This window comes from Solanum verrucosum, unplaced genomic scaffold (assembly GCF_900185275.1).
Source record: "Solanum verrucosum unplaced genomic scaffold, falcon-dt-bn FXZP01000182.1, whole genome shotgun sequence".
Classification (NCBI taxonomy): domain Eukaryota; kingdom Viridiplantae; phylum Streptophyta; class Magnoliopsida; order Solanales; family Solanaceae; genus Solanum; species Solanum verrucosum.
Window position 1 is genome coordinate 6092229 of NW_026020378.1, and position 16721 is coordinate 6108949.

Genomic DNA, 16721 nt, shown 5'->3' on the forward strand with positions numbered 1-16721 from the left:
AGTGGGTTATATTTAGAGTCAATTCATTATTTAATTTGTTGTAGTTAAATATGTATTAATGTATAAATAAAAAAAATTAAAAACTATACAAAAATACAGCAAAGAAGTGATATAAATTGTAGTCATTTATTGTAAATAGCATACTTATAGCTATTGATATTCATTAACCCTATAAATATAATTATTTTTGTAAGTTGCTCTAAATAAGGGTCCTAAAAGTGGCTACCTGATGACATTTCTACTCAAGTAATGGACCAAAACTAAATTGGGCTTTCACTAACCGATCCGAAAATAAAACGGGTTATGGATCCTCCGCTAAAACCTCTAAAATCAGGGTTTTACACTCTTCACAATTCTTCTCTATTTTCCCCTTCTCTCCTCTTTCCCATTTCTCCGGTGACCCCAAAATGACCAAATTCAGGAAATTGAATCGTCCGACGGGACATCGGATGTCCATGCTCAGGTTCCTCTTTTCTTCATAATTACTCGCCTCTATGTACTCTTTGTGTTTCTTCGATAAGTTTATATGATTTCGAATGTGTTTGTTGTAGGACAATGGTGTCACAATTAGTGAAGCACGAGCGGATTGAAACCACCGTTGCTAAGGTAATAGTGGCTTTGTATACTTACATTTGCAGTTTCATAATTACGGATTTGTATGGTGTTGTTTTTTTTTTCTGCAAAGATCTGTGTTTGCTATTGTTTGATTAGCTATTTAAGTCATAAGGAATGTTTGATATGCGTATTAAAAGGAATTTGTAAATATGTTGTGTTGCAGGGATTTATTTTTTATTAGATTTCATTGATAATACACCATGATAGTGTAGCTAGTATGAAAGAACTAAATGGTGTACTATGTACATTAAGTCACACAAATGGGCGTTTTGGGTAACTGTTCCTTCCTGTATCCATATTTCTTGCCTGCACAGTTGGTAAGTTTCCGCCACGGTGTTAGTTAGTACCAGTTGGATGTTGTAAATTTCATATATCAACAACCATGATTGTGATGGATAATGTTGGTTGTTGGAGGGGGAGATTGTTGTTTGATTGCTAGCTTTGGACTAGATAGTCATGATCTAATGTTTAATCATTTGATGTAGCTAATTCCTTTCTTTTGTTTGAAAAAGTTACTCTTTGTTAATCTTTTAAACCTTCCTAGTGTATTAGCCATTGGATCTCTGTTGAAATAAATATGGATGGGAATTTTAGCGACGGTTCATATTAATAGTTATAGAATCAAAACATCCACTTCTAAGGCTGGGTTCTCAATCTTTTTTTTTTTAATGTTTAAGAAATCTGTTTGGGGACAATCCTTGGGTCTACCGCAGTATTCGGAACTTGGGGATGATTGGCCCGACCTTCTACTCTTCTCCACTGTTATATACACAATCGAACTAAGAAGTTAGTTAGTTACAAATGATTAGGCAATCAAGGGCAGTTTATTGAATTCTTTAATTCTGTTAGTTTGTTAGACAGTTAGAATCCTTCTGGGAAAAGGATAAAAGGATCCCTCCGTGTAAATGTTAAAGGCGTGATTGCAATAATATTCTCTCTTCTTTGAATCCCCTCTTCAATTATCTCTGGAGATTCATCTCCTGCAGTTGTTGTTCATTGATCCTATAGACTTGCAGAGCCGTGCTTCTGAATTTTGCACGCACCATCGACTTAAACCAGTCTTAGTTCACATGGAGCATGGCTCGAACCTGTGACCTAAGTCACAAGTCCCTCAACCTTTGCCACTTGAACTAAGCCCAGGGGGCATGGATGGGTTCTCTATCTTGTGTTCCCCTTTCTTTATATTGGAATGCCTTTGTGGAGTATCCCGGTAGCCCTTCCTGTATCACCTTTTGGGATCTCGTGGTGAACATTTTTAGTGTTTTCTTTACTTAATGTATTTTCTTCAGTTTCCCGAAATTGGTGGTGGAGAAAATTGAGCGTCTGTTGCATTATTTTCTTTGTAAACGGATTCATAACTTATGGAAAGACCATTTGTAAGTTGTGATTTGGTTCTGCGGTTTGGATGTTGGTGTCTATTAGTCTTTCTTTTATTAGCAAAAAGGTTGTTCTGTTGTGATCAAAATCAAGGATGTCCGCTCCTCATTAGATGTTTGGGATGCAAGATATGGCAATAGACTACTTCACTTCAATCCTAGAATTGGTGTTTATGAACGCGTTTGGTTTTCGGAGGGTCTCATAGGCCATATTCCTTTTTCTGGTATTTGCTGTGTTATCCATAGCATCACAGGTTTTTGTTACTCCTGTCTTTTTGTTGGGAAAGTGGACGTTCCTAAAATGAAAGATTTGCCATGATTGCTGTACATGGTACACTTCACGCTTGGCACTTGCTGCACTATATAGATTGAATGAGGATAATCAGGCTTAACTGGTCTATATGTGCATACATAGCAGGAGTCCGATACATATTTGATGTGGATTGCCCTTCTGCTAGGGCATTGTTGTGGCTATTTATAATGATGAGACAAGTCTGTGTCATAGTTTGAGTGAGTTCTTGACTTCTTTCTACCTTTGTGGTATGATAAAACTATAGAAGGTAATGTTTGTGGATATGTTCTATGCTTGAAACTCTGATGTATTTGGATTGATGGAGTGTTTTAGGACAAAGATATGGTGTCAGCATTAGCATGTTTAGGAGATAGTGGAATCAACTATAGTTTAATCTGGTCACTGACTACTTACTGCTTTATGATTTTCGTCTACATTTTTTAGGATTGTATATCCACTTCTAATTTTTCAAAAAATTCCTTATAGAAAAACAAAATTTATTCTATTATTTGAGATTCTCAAACATCTTCATCATGTCAATTGTGATTCCTTTTTAAAACAGCATTAATTGATCTCGAGAGGAATGATGTTTGTGGTTGCATGTGACTCCTTGTTTGAGTTTTCCTATGTTCCTTATATACTTATGAGGATCTTGTCCCAGTGTTATCAAAACTGAAAAGCGAAAAGAGAAAAGGTCTCTTGGGAGCTTTAAGCTCAAATCATAAATAACATGCAAGCTTTACTGAAGAAAGGTACAAATAATAACTATAGACACAAATCATAGTCATGCAATCAAAAGAATTAAAAAATCTACTTTAAAAGTGAATATTTATCGTTTATGCTACCATCTTTAAGAGGAAGTCAGTAGGCCATGAAACACAGACCTTACCTATAATGAGCGAACTTAAGGAATAAAATAAATTCTTCTGAAGTTTAATGCTTCCTTGAAGTATATCTTGTTTTATTCATACATTAGGAGTGTGTTCATTATGGAGGAAAACATTTTTTGTATATAAGTTTTTCAATTTTTTCTTGTTCGGTTGGTAAAATTTAAGGAAAATATTTTCTCTAGGATAGTTAACGAGGAAAATGATTTCCTTAATAGAAGCAGGGAAAACAAGTTTACAAGTGGCATTCCACATTGATTGTGTCCTCCCCAACCACCTCATCTTCACCCCCACCCCATGTAGCCCCCATCCCCACCATCCAACCCTCACCTCTCATAGTATTTGTCTAGATTATATAAAAATGATTTTCAGGATAATATTTTCTTGCATACATATCGAACAGGCGAGCACAAGAAAATAAGTAAGAAACCCTCTTATTTTTCTAGAAAACATTTTCTAAGAAAACCGTTTCCATGGAAAACATTTTCCTTCGTACCAAACACAGTCACACACCTTAAATTTTTGGAAAAATTACTGAAATACACATCTTATGTTTCCCTTATTTCCTCCTCTTCTATTTTTAAAAACCTCTAAAATCCTTTATTTCTTTAATGTATCCGAGCTACATATTAATGTATCCGAGCCAGTATTTAATGTATCCCTACATATTATGTATCCGGTTTATGTTATAATGTATCCGAGATACTCTTTAATGTATCCGATTTGTGTTACTTTTTAAGGGATTAATGTAATTACAAACTAAAGAGGGATAGATTGTAATTTCATATTAAAAGTATGTGATTCCTAAAATTTATCCTAAATTTTTTCTCAAAAGTAACAAAAACATTTTAAAAGCATTTAGAATTTCATTTTGGCTAGCTGCTAGATTCACTGTGTACTTGGGATGATTTGTTTATCTGTTTTCTTATATGAATGCAGGCAAAGGAAGTCAGAAGGTTGGCCGACAATATGGTTCAGTTTGGAAAGGAGGTACAAATATGGATGGAAGATTGAAATTTCTAAGTATTTTTTCTTATAAATGATTTCTGAAGTTTTTTGGTGTGTAAAGATTGCTAATATGTCGTTTTAGTCTCAAGAATGTTAATATGTTGTTTTGGTTTCATTCATCCTCGAAATGCATATCATGACTTTGTTGAAAAGTGAAATAGGAATATACTGCAACAAAATGTCAATTAATCAGTAATGTCTGTGTACATAGTTTTTCATTTGATAGATTCTTTATCTAAAATTTCATCACGACTTTCCACTTGAAGTGGCTTAACGATGTCATTTGTTCTTTGAAATTAATAGTCTAGCTTTCACAGTTAGTTTTAGAGAGAACATTTGCCTTCTCTCTATGATTTTGAGTCTGCAGTATCTTCTGTGCAGAAGCTGTTGACAGTTTTTCTCTGTCAGAAACCGCTTAGTCTGAGGGATCTAGAGTAGAGCTGATTTACTGAGTAATTTAAGCATACTTATGGAAAAATGAAAGGTAAATTGGTTGTATTTATTTCTGTTGATGATGAGGTAGCAAGGTATCCATCTGTCCCTCACTGGCGGGTGCCATGATTTGTGGTGAGAGTCGACAGCTTGATTATTGTGTCAAGAGATGATGCAGAAAGAAAGCTGGCATTTTTGGAGTATTGTTTGGTCCGCTAATTTCATTGATGGGCAGGGTCAATAGATTTGATCTCAGATTGGTGGTGAGGATTTGAAGAGAGTGACCTGACTGAAGGTGTCCAAGTAAGGCGATGCCTTGCTGTGCCGAGTTTAGTAACTAGTGCTTGTAAGTTGTAACCCAAGTGAGTGCAATAACGTGGTGGGATTTTATGCATTTCAAAAGGGATGCCTTGCTAATTCTCAGGTTTCCCTCAAGGTAGAAGCTGAGCAAGCTTTGTAGGAAGGAAGTGGGAGAGTATCTTTTTTGCTGCTTGGTTGATGGTCCTTCAGCACAGGGTGCACGGGATTGAGAAGAAGACAACAGGGGATCATAAATTAACCTGATGTGGGTCCCCCTCAATCTTTTGTGCATGGGACTTCTCTAACAGATTGGGATATATGTGCAGAGGACTTTTGAATGTGGACCTACTCCTACTGATATATTGAAATTCTTAGTGAAAGATGGTGGCAGTGTTTCGAGTCATGTAGGGCAAGAGATGGAGAGTTCTGCTGTAAGGTTGATTTCCATGGAAGAAAGTTCTGTTTTGGTCCCAAATGCTTCAGTATTTTTCCAGAGGATTCAATTTGAATCAGGACAAATGGAAACTTAAGTTTTGGGGTTTGCTCAATGGTTTTATGAAGTTGTCTTAACCAGTTTATATAAGATGCAGATTACCAGTGAGCACATGAAGTTTATGAGAGGAAGTGGTATTCATTGCCACCAACTTTTTCATGGCAATGAACACCACTTCCTCTGATAAAAGCTTCATGTGCTCACTGGTAATCTGCCCCTTATATAACCAGTTTCAAAAAAAAATCTGCCCCATTATATAAACTGGTTAAGACATGATAAGTATATTTTTGTCCATGTCTAGAAAATGGGAGTACAGTAGAATTAATGAGGAAGACAGGGAAGTAATCCCAAAATATGAGGAAGATGAGGGAGAATAGGACAGTACCAGGGAGTTCTTGTCCAAAATGCCAATCATGTTTCAATCTGAAAAAGTAGTCAACCAAAGGAGATGATGTTACTAATGAGAACAATTTGTGTACACAAAAGCATAGTGGTTTTCACCTTGAGTAACATGTAATGGGTAGTAAGATTCTTTATTTGGTTTTGGTTCAAGAGAGTAAAATCACAAAGGCTGGAATTTAAAGAAATGGGTGAAACATTGTAGCCTCTTAGGGTTGTCTCAACTTGAATTAATTACTTTTACTTTAACAAGGACTGTCTTAACATGGAATACTATATAACTGAAAGGATCGTTAGATCACTTTCTTGGTTGTAAAATTGTAGTAGTGTTGTTGGTTGGAGCTTAAGCTGATTGACCTTGGCGTTGTTGGTTTCTTTTGTGACCCGAGTTAGAAAATACTCTTGAGGCTAATCTAACTTTTTCTCATGTTTCTTGTTTCAAAATCTCGCTTCAATGACAACCAAAAACAGAATACCTTTGTGCATTTCTCATCTGAAAAAAACAAAAAGATGAGATTGAGATGGAATCTGAAGTGCACGTCACTAGTTCAAATATTTCCGCAAATAAAAGCTTGGTATTTAAATGGAGAAGGCTAGCAGGTTCATTATCCACTAAGTTTTGAATTGTGTGGCTTTGGAGATTTTTCGGTTATGAAAACATAGTTATTATAAATACGTACATAATAATAATAATAGGAGTAATAAATAATAACTTTTCTGATAAATACCGACAGTTATTTGCTCTGTTTTCTCTCATTTGTTCTCTGAGTGATTGTCCTCTTTTAGGAGCAATGTTTTTTGATTTGTTTATATTCTGGCACCTTTTGAACTACTGCAGGGAACTCTATGTGCTGCAAGACAGGCAGCTGCCTTTGTGCGTGGGGATGATGTCATTCATAAGCTCTTCACTGAATTGGCCTACAGATACAAGTAAACCCCAGACCATCAACTTTCTACTCTATTTTTTGAAATATAGGTTTATGGTTTTCAATATCTTAAAATTCATATGTTACAGAGATAGAGCTGGTGGATACACGAGAATGCTCCGAACTCGCATTCGAGTAGGTGATGCTGCACCAATGGCCTATATAGAGTAAGATTTTCATTTAAACGGATGCATAATCTTTGCTAGAAGATACTTAGAAATGGCTTCTAGATGATTTCGGTACTTATTAACACAAAAAATAGTATGCTGGTTCAAAAGATCGTGAAGGGATGGCTATAATAGGTCGATGTCTGACCAGTTTGGTGTTGTTTTGACAGGTTTATTGATAGAGAAAATGAACTTAGACAATCCAAACCACCAAATCCTCAACCTCCACAGAGACCAGCCATGGATCCCTGGACAAGATCTCGGCTTAGCCGGCAGTTTGCACCACCTAAGGAGGAGAAAATCTCTGACTCTGATAGTTAGTATGAGTTTTTTTTCTGGGAAGTGCATTCTAGATGATTGTTTTGTCTTTTCAATTCGTAATGATATATCTGTGTTTTACATATTTGGAGGCCTACATGTAGGTGTAATGAAAATAATGTTTCATTCAACAGTACTAGGCGTGGTGGGTGATAAATTGAACTGGTTTTAAGCTTCTGTGTTTTCCACCCTGCCTTGTACTCTAGTTGATCAATACATATGAGTCGTCCAGAAGCTTTTTGACTTGTGTTTTAGAAACCCCATGCATCACCCAGCGGACACTGTTTGCATAAAATTCTATGTATGCTACTGTCGCGGTCAAGTCATACTCTTTTTGAGGCCGGTACCAGCCTCCTTGATAACCTTTCAACATGGTTGATAGACAAGAGGTTTGTGTGGTAAATCTGTGAATGAAGTACTTGTGGGATGATTATTTATTTTTGTTTTCATCATGTAATCCTTTTCTAGTAAAAGACTTTCTATGAAAATATATTTTCATGAAAAATAACTGCCTTAATATTGAATTGTCTATCCAAGGCAGAAGAATATTTCCTTGTATTAGAGGTAGGGAATTATTTACTCTTGCTCTTATTCATGTTTTATTTATCAGCTTTGTTACCGAAGAATAATCAAGATTTACTAATTTTTTCTGTCCTTGGTGAAATGCTACATTAGGATGGTTTATAAATCCTAACTTAGTTCTAGGTACAAGTGGGGTGTCATTTTTCAGTTAAACCATAGTCTTAAGTTAATTAGTTACTAGTTGTTGAAAGTATGTGATGCAAAGAAACAAATAAGATAATTGAAAAGCACAAACTACTTAATATTGTAGTGCCCACTTATTTATATTTATTATGATTCTATTCATTTTTTTGTTCGATATTAGTATATTAGTCTGACTGTCCGGTAAAATCCTCTTTAACAAAGATAACTTTGTATTTAGTGGGACTTGAACTTGAAATTTTTTAATTAAAGATGAATAAGTACTTACCACTCTACTATTCTTGTCGGTGATTCTATCAATGAAATGAATTTTTATTCAATCCTCAATCTAATTTTTAAGAGTTTTTTTTTTCTAATTCAAATGTTTTCAAGACAAGTATCAACGTGAAGATGAATCCAAGATCATACTTTCTCTATACATTTTTATTTATTCACAATAGAAATAATAATAAATGAAATGTATATTTTGTTATGATATTCATATTAATTGATGTATAGTTTAATTGGATATGAAATAATTTAGAATCAGTAGTTAATGTTAAGAGTAAAATATGAAAAATCAAATTTATTTTTTCCTTGATATGCTAAATGGACAAATACAAATTATTTTTTAATATAATAAACAAGTAAAAATATATTAAAATATATTTTTATCAAAAAAAAATAATAGTTAGGATCTAGAAGACTAGGACAACCATAATAAAGTAAAATACGTATATTATCCGAACCTTTTTTTTCCCTTCCAAATATTATCCAAACTTTACCTAGGTCATTAAATTGATTTATTTAAGAAGATAAAATATTCCATTCAATCCGAATAGGAAATATATTCTTACGAAGTCACGTGATAAGGTGATTTATCAAAGGTAGCTAGCAAGATTGAATGAAGTTCATGCACAAATACTATTAAATTTTATACTTTTCAACTATCTTAATTACTATAAATTTGTTTGATTTTTTTAAAGTAATAAGAAAATTATCTTTTTTATGTTGCTTAGAGACTCTCAAGGACTCCTGATATGGGTATGTGATGCCTTCATATGGATTGACATTAGATTCGGGGTGATTCATGGATAAGGCTAACAAAATTTTGATGGTAATTTTTATGATTTTATTTTCTCTAAAATAATATTTAAGATTAAGAAAAAATATTACCTAATTTTAATTTAAAAAATTTACAATTTTAAACTAAATTATTTAAATATTTATATTCATAAATAAGGTTTTTTACAATAATATCTAACGTAATGTATTGAAGAAACATGACTAACATCGTACTAATTTTAAGAGTTTCTTAATATTATAAATAATAATATCTTTATATGAACTAAAAGGCTTTATATCCATTGAAAAATTACGATAAAATAATAAATATAAAAATAAAAAAAAGCTACATTAATATTTTTTAATATGTACATATACTTAAGATCTCATATTAAAATTTAATTTTTAATCATTAATTTTATTGATATGCTCTTGTTTGTATTTTAGAGCTCTAAAGGTGCATAAGTAATAATATTGATATTAAAAATTTATTTAAATTATACAATTTCTTAAAGATGGTAAATTGCCTGTAGTTTTCGGATTTTAGTATCTCTTAGATCCGTATTATTAAGAAAGCTGTTAAAATTTGGTAAATATTATATAGACATTCTAAATATGGGTAGAGTATATATTTAAATATATTAAGTATGGTAAATTATATGTTTAGACATTATACGTATTTTATTTTCTTTTGTTTCTTAACTTCTTGTGTATAAATATGGTTGTAGTCTCTTTTATTCATTGATGAATAGAATTATTAATTCTCCAGATTTTCTTGTGTTTCTCTGTCTCATTTTGTAACATGGTATCAGAGGCAGCTCAGATTTTTGAAATCAATATTCACTATTCTATTTTTCTCGTGGTATTTTGTTGATAACAATTACTGCTTCATCACTTTGTTGGGTCTCTTCTGTCTTTCAGTTGTCTTTTTTTTTTGTTTTTTGACGTTAATTTTTTTAGCGAATATCATGAAGAAGAATGATATTTCTCATCCTATTTCTGTTGTTCTCAATGGATCTAACTATCGTCATTGGTGTGAGGCAATGCGTAGTTTTTTTAAAGGGAGAAAGTTGTGGCGATATGTCACATGTGATTTAACCTGTCTAAAGCAAACTGAGACTGAAACAAATGAAAAGTTTGTTGATCGTTTAGAAGATTGGGATAGCCGAAATCATCAAATTATTACATGGCTTCGAAATACTTCTGTTCCAAGTATTCACCTCCGATTTGGATAATTCGACACCGTAAAAGAGGTATGGGATCATCTCTCTCAACGATATACCACTTCTGATCTTTCTCATCGTTTTCAGTTGATGAAGGAGATAACCAGCTTGAAACAAGAAAAGGGAGAACTTGTCTATGAATTTCTCTCGAAGATGGAATCCATCTGGAATCAATTAACCTTGACTGAACCCGTTCTTAGAAATTCTAATGTTGCTGCTAAATTTTTACCTTACCACAACAATGATAAATTGATTCAATTCCTGATGGCTCTTACTGATGATTACGAACCAACCCGGGTTACATTGCTTAACCAACAACTTTTGCCAACTCTTGAAGATGCTCTTCCTCTCCTAAAATTTGAACAAACTCGTTTGGATCTTATGCGACATGTGGATAACTCAGTTTTTGCAGCCACTAACAGAATTAGTGTCAAATTTTATCGCAATTGTCGTCAAACTGTCATGCCTTGCACGACTGCCCAATTATTGAATGTAATAAATGTAAGAAGAAGGGACATATATCTAGGAATTGTCCTCCAATTTGTAGGTACTGTAAAAAGGAAGATCACTTGATTGAGAATTGTCCTACTCGTCCTCAAAACAAAAATCAATCTCGTTTGAATCAATCATCAAATCCAGTTCTTGCAGCAACCAACAATTCTGAAACTTCATCAATTGACCTTCAAGCTCTCCTTAGTCAACCCATTTCTCCAACTGGTAACAATCTTGCAGCTCTAGTTACTCCTTCAGGTAATTCATCTTGGTACTTTGATTCAGCATGTTGTAATCACATGACGTATTCTTTCAAGATTTTTTCTGACCTGGCTACAATTCCTAGCCCATCATCCATTCATACTGCTGATGGATCTAATATGAATGTTAGTTATAAAAGATCTATTTCTTCGTCATCTCTATTTGCCTGATACTTTTCTTATTCCGAATTTAAATTTTAATCTTATCTCTGTTGGACAATTATGTGATTTGGGATATGATGTAATTTTTTCTTCTCGTGGTTGTCGAGTGTAAGACCTTCAGACGGGATAAATCATTGGAAAAAGTCGTAAAGTTGGGCGTATGTTTGAACTCACTAGTCTTCATATTCCCCAATCATCTCCCGTGTCTCGATTATGTGATGTTTCTTCTAATGTTCCTTTGTCGTGGCATCAACGTTTTTGTCATTATTCTTTGAGTAAACTTCGTTCTTTAGTTTCTAGTGGGATTTTAGGTAATGTTAATGAGAAAAGTTTGGATTGTATTGCATGTAAACATGCCAAACAACATGCTTTACCTTTTAATAAAAATCCTTCTATTTCAAAGTTTTCTTTTGATTTAATACATTCTAATGTTTGGGGACCTTCCCCTGTACCAAGCATGATTGGATCACGATACATTGTCATTTTTATCGATAATTTTTCCCGATTCACATGGATATATCTTATGAAAAATCGTTCGAAACTACCTCAAATCTATATTAATTTTGCTAATATGGTTAAAACTCAATTTGGTAAAATTATCAAAGTTTTTCGGCGTGACAATGGCATGGAATATCGTGATTCTAAACTTTTCAATTTCTTATCTGTAATTGGTACACTTTCTGAATTCTCTTGTCCCGGTACCTCCCAACAAAATGGATGAGCTGAACGTAAACATAGGCATATTCTTGATTCTGTTCGGACCATTATTATTTATTCATCACGCCCTAAGCGCTTTAGGGGTGAAGCAGCTCTTACTGCAATGTTTACTATCAATAGACTCCCATCTTCTGTTCTTGGAAAGATGTCTCCTTATGAACGTCTTTACAAGGTAGCTCTTGACTACACATTACTTAATTTGGCTCTGCTTGTTTTATTCTTCTTCAACCACATGAACACACAAAATAAGAACCTCGTGCTCGAGTTTGTTTCTTTCTAGGATATGGGATAGAACATAAAGGTTACCATTGCTGGGATCCTGTGTCAAATTGTATTTGTATTTCTCGGCATGTTATTTTTTAGGAACATATTAAATTTTCCTCACTGTCAAAGTTTGAGTCTATTCCATCAAGCGAAGTGACATTCTTTTCTAATCCTTCTGTTGAGCCTTTTCAAAGTGATCGTAATGCAGGTTTATCTCGTGAGTCAAACATTGCACCCAACGGTTTACCTATTTCCCTTAATACAGGTCCATCTGATGGTCCAGTTCATGAAAGTAGTACAACATCCAATTCGCATGATTAATCTCCAATTGATAGGTCCACTCTTGATATGAATGTTGATTCTGAGGTACCCTCGTCTTCTCTTCTTCCTGATAACACTTCATTTATTTGTCCAGAAAAAAAAATCCTCCTAGTTATCTCTGTGCTTATCAATGTTATTGTACCATACTTAATTTACATAAGTCTAGTACATACAAAGAGGCATCCAGTGATCCTTGTTGGCAGCAAATTATGAAATAAGAGTTGCAGGCCTTTGAAAAAACTCATACTTGGGACTTAGTTGACCCTCATCTTTGATAAAACTCTTGTTGATTGCAAATGGATCTATAAGATCAAGACACGATTTGATGGCTTTCTTGAAAGATACAAGCCTCGATTAATTGCTCGAGGATTCACCCAAGAGTATGGAAATGATTATGAGGAGACCTTTGCTTCAGTAGCTCGTGTTACCTCTGTCTGTGCCCTTCTTTCTATTGCAGCAGCTAAACGGTGGGGACTTTCTCAAATGGATGTTAAAAATATTTTTCTTAATGGAGATTTGGAGGAAGAGGTTTATATGAAACCTCCACCAGGATACAATTGTCCTCCAAATAAAGTATGTCGTCTTCGCCGTGCATTATATGGTTTGAAACAAGCTCCACAAGCTTGGTATGCAAAGTTTAGTTCAACATTGAGCAAATTGGGATTCTCTTCTAGCCCACATGATACTGCTCTTTTTGTACGCAAGACAATACAAGGTATTGTTCTTTTGATTCTTTATGTGGATGATATGCTTATTACTGGTTATGATACTGCTGGTATTTTCGAGGTTAAAGAATTTTTGAGTACTAATTTTGAGATGAAGGATTTGGGGTCTCTCAACTATTTCTTGGGCATCGAAGTTCTCACATCTGATAATGGGGTTTCTATCTCAAGTTAAGTAGACTAATGATTTGTTATCAAAAGCAGGTATTAGCAATAATAAAATTGAGAGCACACCTCTTGAGCCTAATGTGCAGTTTTCTCCAACCGACGGTACTTTATTGTCTAATGCCACTCTTTATCGGACACTTGTAGGTAGTCTTATCTATCTGACAGTTACTCGTCTAGATATTGCTTATGATGTTCACATAGTTAGTCAATTCATGGCTGCACCTCGCTCTACTCATTATGTTGTTGTTCTGTGAATTCTTCGTTATGTCAAAAGTACTATGTTCCATGGACTTCACTTTTCAGCCAATTCTTCTCTTGAATTAAAAGCATATGTTGATGCTGATTGGGGACGTGATCCCATTGATAGACGTTCCACTACTGTTTATTGTATTTTTCTAGGAGATTCTCTTATATCGTGGAGAAGCAAAAAACAAACCTTAGCATCCCGATCAAGTACTGAATCAGAATATCGCGCACTTGCTGATACTACTGTTGAGATATTGTGGTTTCGTTGGTTATTGACTGACATGAGTGTTCCTTAGTCTTTTGCACTACTCTTTATTGTGATAATCGTAGTGCCATTCTGATTGCTCATAATGATGTATTTCATGAGTGTACAAAGCATATTGAGATTGATTGTCATTTTACTCGTCAGCACATTGATCTTGGTGCCATTCGATTAGCTTTTATTGGGTCCTTAGATCAACTAGCTGATGTTTTCACCAAGTCTCATCTTCGTAGACGTTTCCAAGTTCTGGTGGCCAAACTCAAACTGATTTCTTCTAAACCATCTTAAATTTGAGGGGATGTTAAAATTTGGTAAATATTGTATAGACATTCTAAATATGGGTAGAGTATATATTTAAATACATTAAGTATGGTAAAGTATATATTTAGACATTATAGGTATTTTATTTCCTTTTGCTTCTTAACTTCTTGTGTATAAATATGGTTGTAGTCTCTTTTATTCATTGATGAATAGAATTATTAATTCTCCAGATTTTCTTGTGTTTCTCTGTCTCGTTTTATAACAAAAGCGATGATTCATGGTTAAAATCCGTGTGAAATATCTCTATTTTAGGTCAAGAATCGTCTCCTTCCATCAGTGAAGGATTAGGGCTTTATGGAGGGGGAAAAGGTTACGAATTGGGGGGAAATTATCAGATTGTGAATTCAAATTAAATTTTGAATTTCTTTTTCAAGCACAAAAATATGCTCGATTGATTCCCACAACTCCAGTACGCGTGACCTCATCTTCGTCTTCTTACTCAATATTCTTCGACAATTTCTCATAATGTCAATGTATTTATGATTTATTTGTTCAAAAATTAATTTACGTTAAGTTATTTGAGTAAAATCAAATATTTTTTAAATTTATTATTTGTAACAATATTGTCAAGAAATTATTGGTTATGTAAATGTTGATAAATTATTTGATATATAAGACGTTTGATTGCACGAAAATTGTTCTGTTATTAATATTTTTTTAAGTCCCATCAAGATATTAACAACTTCTAAAGCAAGTAACTCAATATATAAAGAATATGTGTTTTTCATTCTAAACGAATCAATAATGTTGAAGGCAAGGTTACTTGCATGATAATTTATGAAATATTTTACTAAGGTATTGCCGATTTCAATATTTGAGAAGTTGCACAAAAATGAAACTTGTCATTTATAGTTTTAAATTTGTCGTTTTCAAAATATAAAGTGATGTTTTTAGTAAGGGGGTAAAATATACATGGTACTCTTTTTCTTTAGCAAATGTTTTCGTTCACTGAATTTTTCTAGCTAGGTTTTTAACGAGGCAATAAGCAATGCATATGCATATTTCACGATATGCATACTCTTTTTTTTGTTTTTATTAAAAATTTTCTTATGAATTTTAACGAGTCACATAATCTATCGACACTGAAAAAGGAGCGTCATAAAATATATTATTTTAAATGTCCACTAAGTGTAATCTCAACTGTACTCTTTACAAGGGCGGCTCAACGTAATTAGGGGCCTAAAGCGAAATTTCAATTTGAGGCCTAAAATATAAATAAAAACTTTGTATACATATTTATTCAAAAATTATTTCTCTTACACTATTTAGATGAAATTATAAGTATGTAATATTGTTTTTTCAGTTATTGATTTTAGGTAAGATTTTATCAATTCAACATTAAAAAACATCCTTTTAGTGAGACAATTATTATATGAATTGTTAATATAATTTTATAAGTAATAAGTTGACAATTATTAAATAAAGATAAGAGTTAGAACCATAGAATCTGATTCAAGAAGTTGATGACTTGGCATACACCATTTTAATATGCTTGTTGTAATGTTTGAAACTAAAATTTAAAAAGAAATATAAAAGAATTTGTAATTAGCTTTGTTCAACACTTTTCACTATTAATTCTTATTTAAAGTATAAAAGATGTGAAAGTGGGTAAAATAATATATTTTTTTATCATAATTAATTAATTTTTTCTATAAAAATTTAACACATAATTTATTTTTAATAATAATTTGCCCCCCCCCCCCTCCCCCCCCAAAATTTAGGGTCCTAAGGCATAAGCCTTATTTTACAAAGGCAAGTGCCGGCCCTGACTCTTTATTATATGTAGTAATACTCACAAGTCACACCTACACCACCTTCTCATCACACTTCAATAATCATTTACACATTTTCAAAAATTAATGTCATATTTATGATGCCTTTTGGTATTTTTTTTATGTAGTCCTATAATTTGTAAATATAAATATTTGTGAGAATCATATTATACGTATTTAAAGATTTGAAAAACACTTGAATACATTTGAAAGAAAGGGGAAAATAGCTTCTTCTTATACTCTATATACTTTATCTACATTTTTTGTCTTATATTTCTTTTAATTCTATAACAAATCCAAATAAATTATGAAACTTGGACGGTAAATTTACCAAAGTTACAAGTAATGAGATTAAATTATCTATTTGCAAAACTCAAAAGGGAAACAAGATTATTGTTTTGATGATGGCATCCTACTTTTGAGGGATCTTAAATTAATTAAAATATTTGGAGTCCAATAATGGAGATCAAACTCAATCATTTCATTCTCAAAAAGATAAGCCTAAATTAAACTTACGTCAAAGATTATACCCTCTTTATTATTTAAAGGAAAAAAAAAACGATATTGTTTCAAAAACAAAATAAAATAAATGAATGGTAATCCTAGACAACGTGTTGAATTTGATGTGAGATTGATGGAGACATGTTTCCTAATATTGACACGTGTCATCTAATATTTACTCCCTAAATAATGAATGACACAAGAAAGAGCTCATCCTCATCCTAAGAAGTATCGAATTGGTGTTGCTAACATGAGTCATGGTACGATGGTCGATGTCAGAATTATTTTATGCTTTAAGTTATAATTTTGA

At 33.1% G+C, this 16721-nt stretch overlaps 1 protein-coding gene across 1 annotated transcript; it reads left to right on the top strand.

Moving 5' to 3' along the window:
* The first annotated feature begins 311 nt into the window (after positions 1-311).
* Positions 312-7385, top strand: LOC125838609 (uncharacterized). The gene is made up of 6 exons (XM_049517665.1): positions 312-463; positions 552-606; positions 4110-4160; positions 6641-6732; positions 6818-6895; positions 7066-7385. The coding sequence occupies exons 1-6, from the start codon at positions 408-410 to the stop codon at positions 7214-7216; spliced, it is 483 nt and encodes a 160-aa protein (XP_049373622.1). The 5' UTR covers positions 312-407; the 3' UTR covers positions 7217-7385.
* Positions 7386-16721: the final 9336 nt, after the last annotated feature.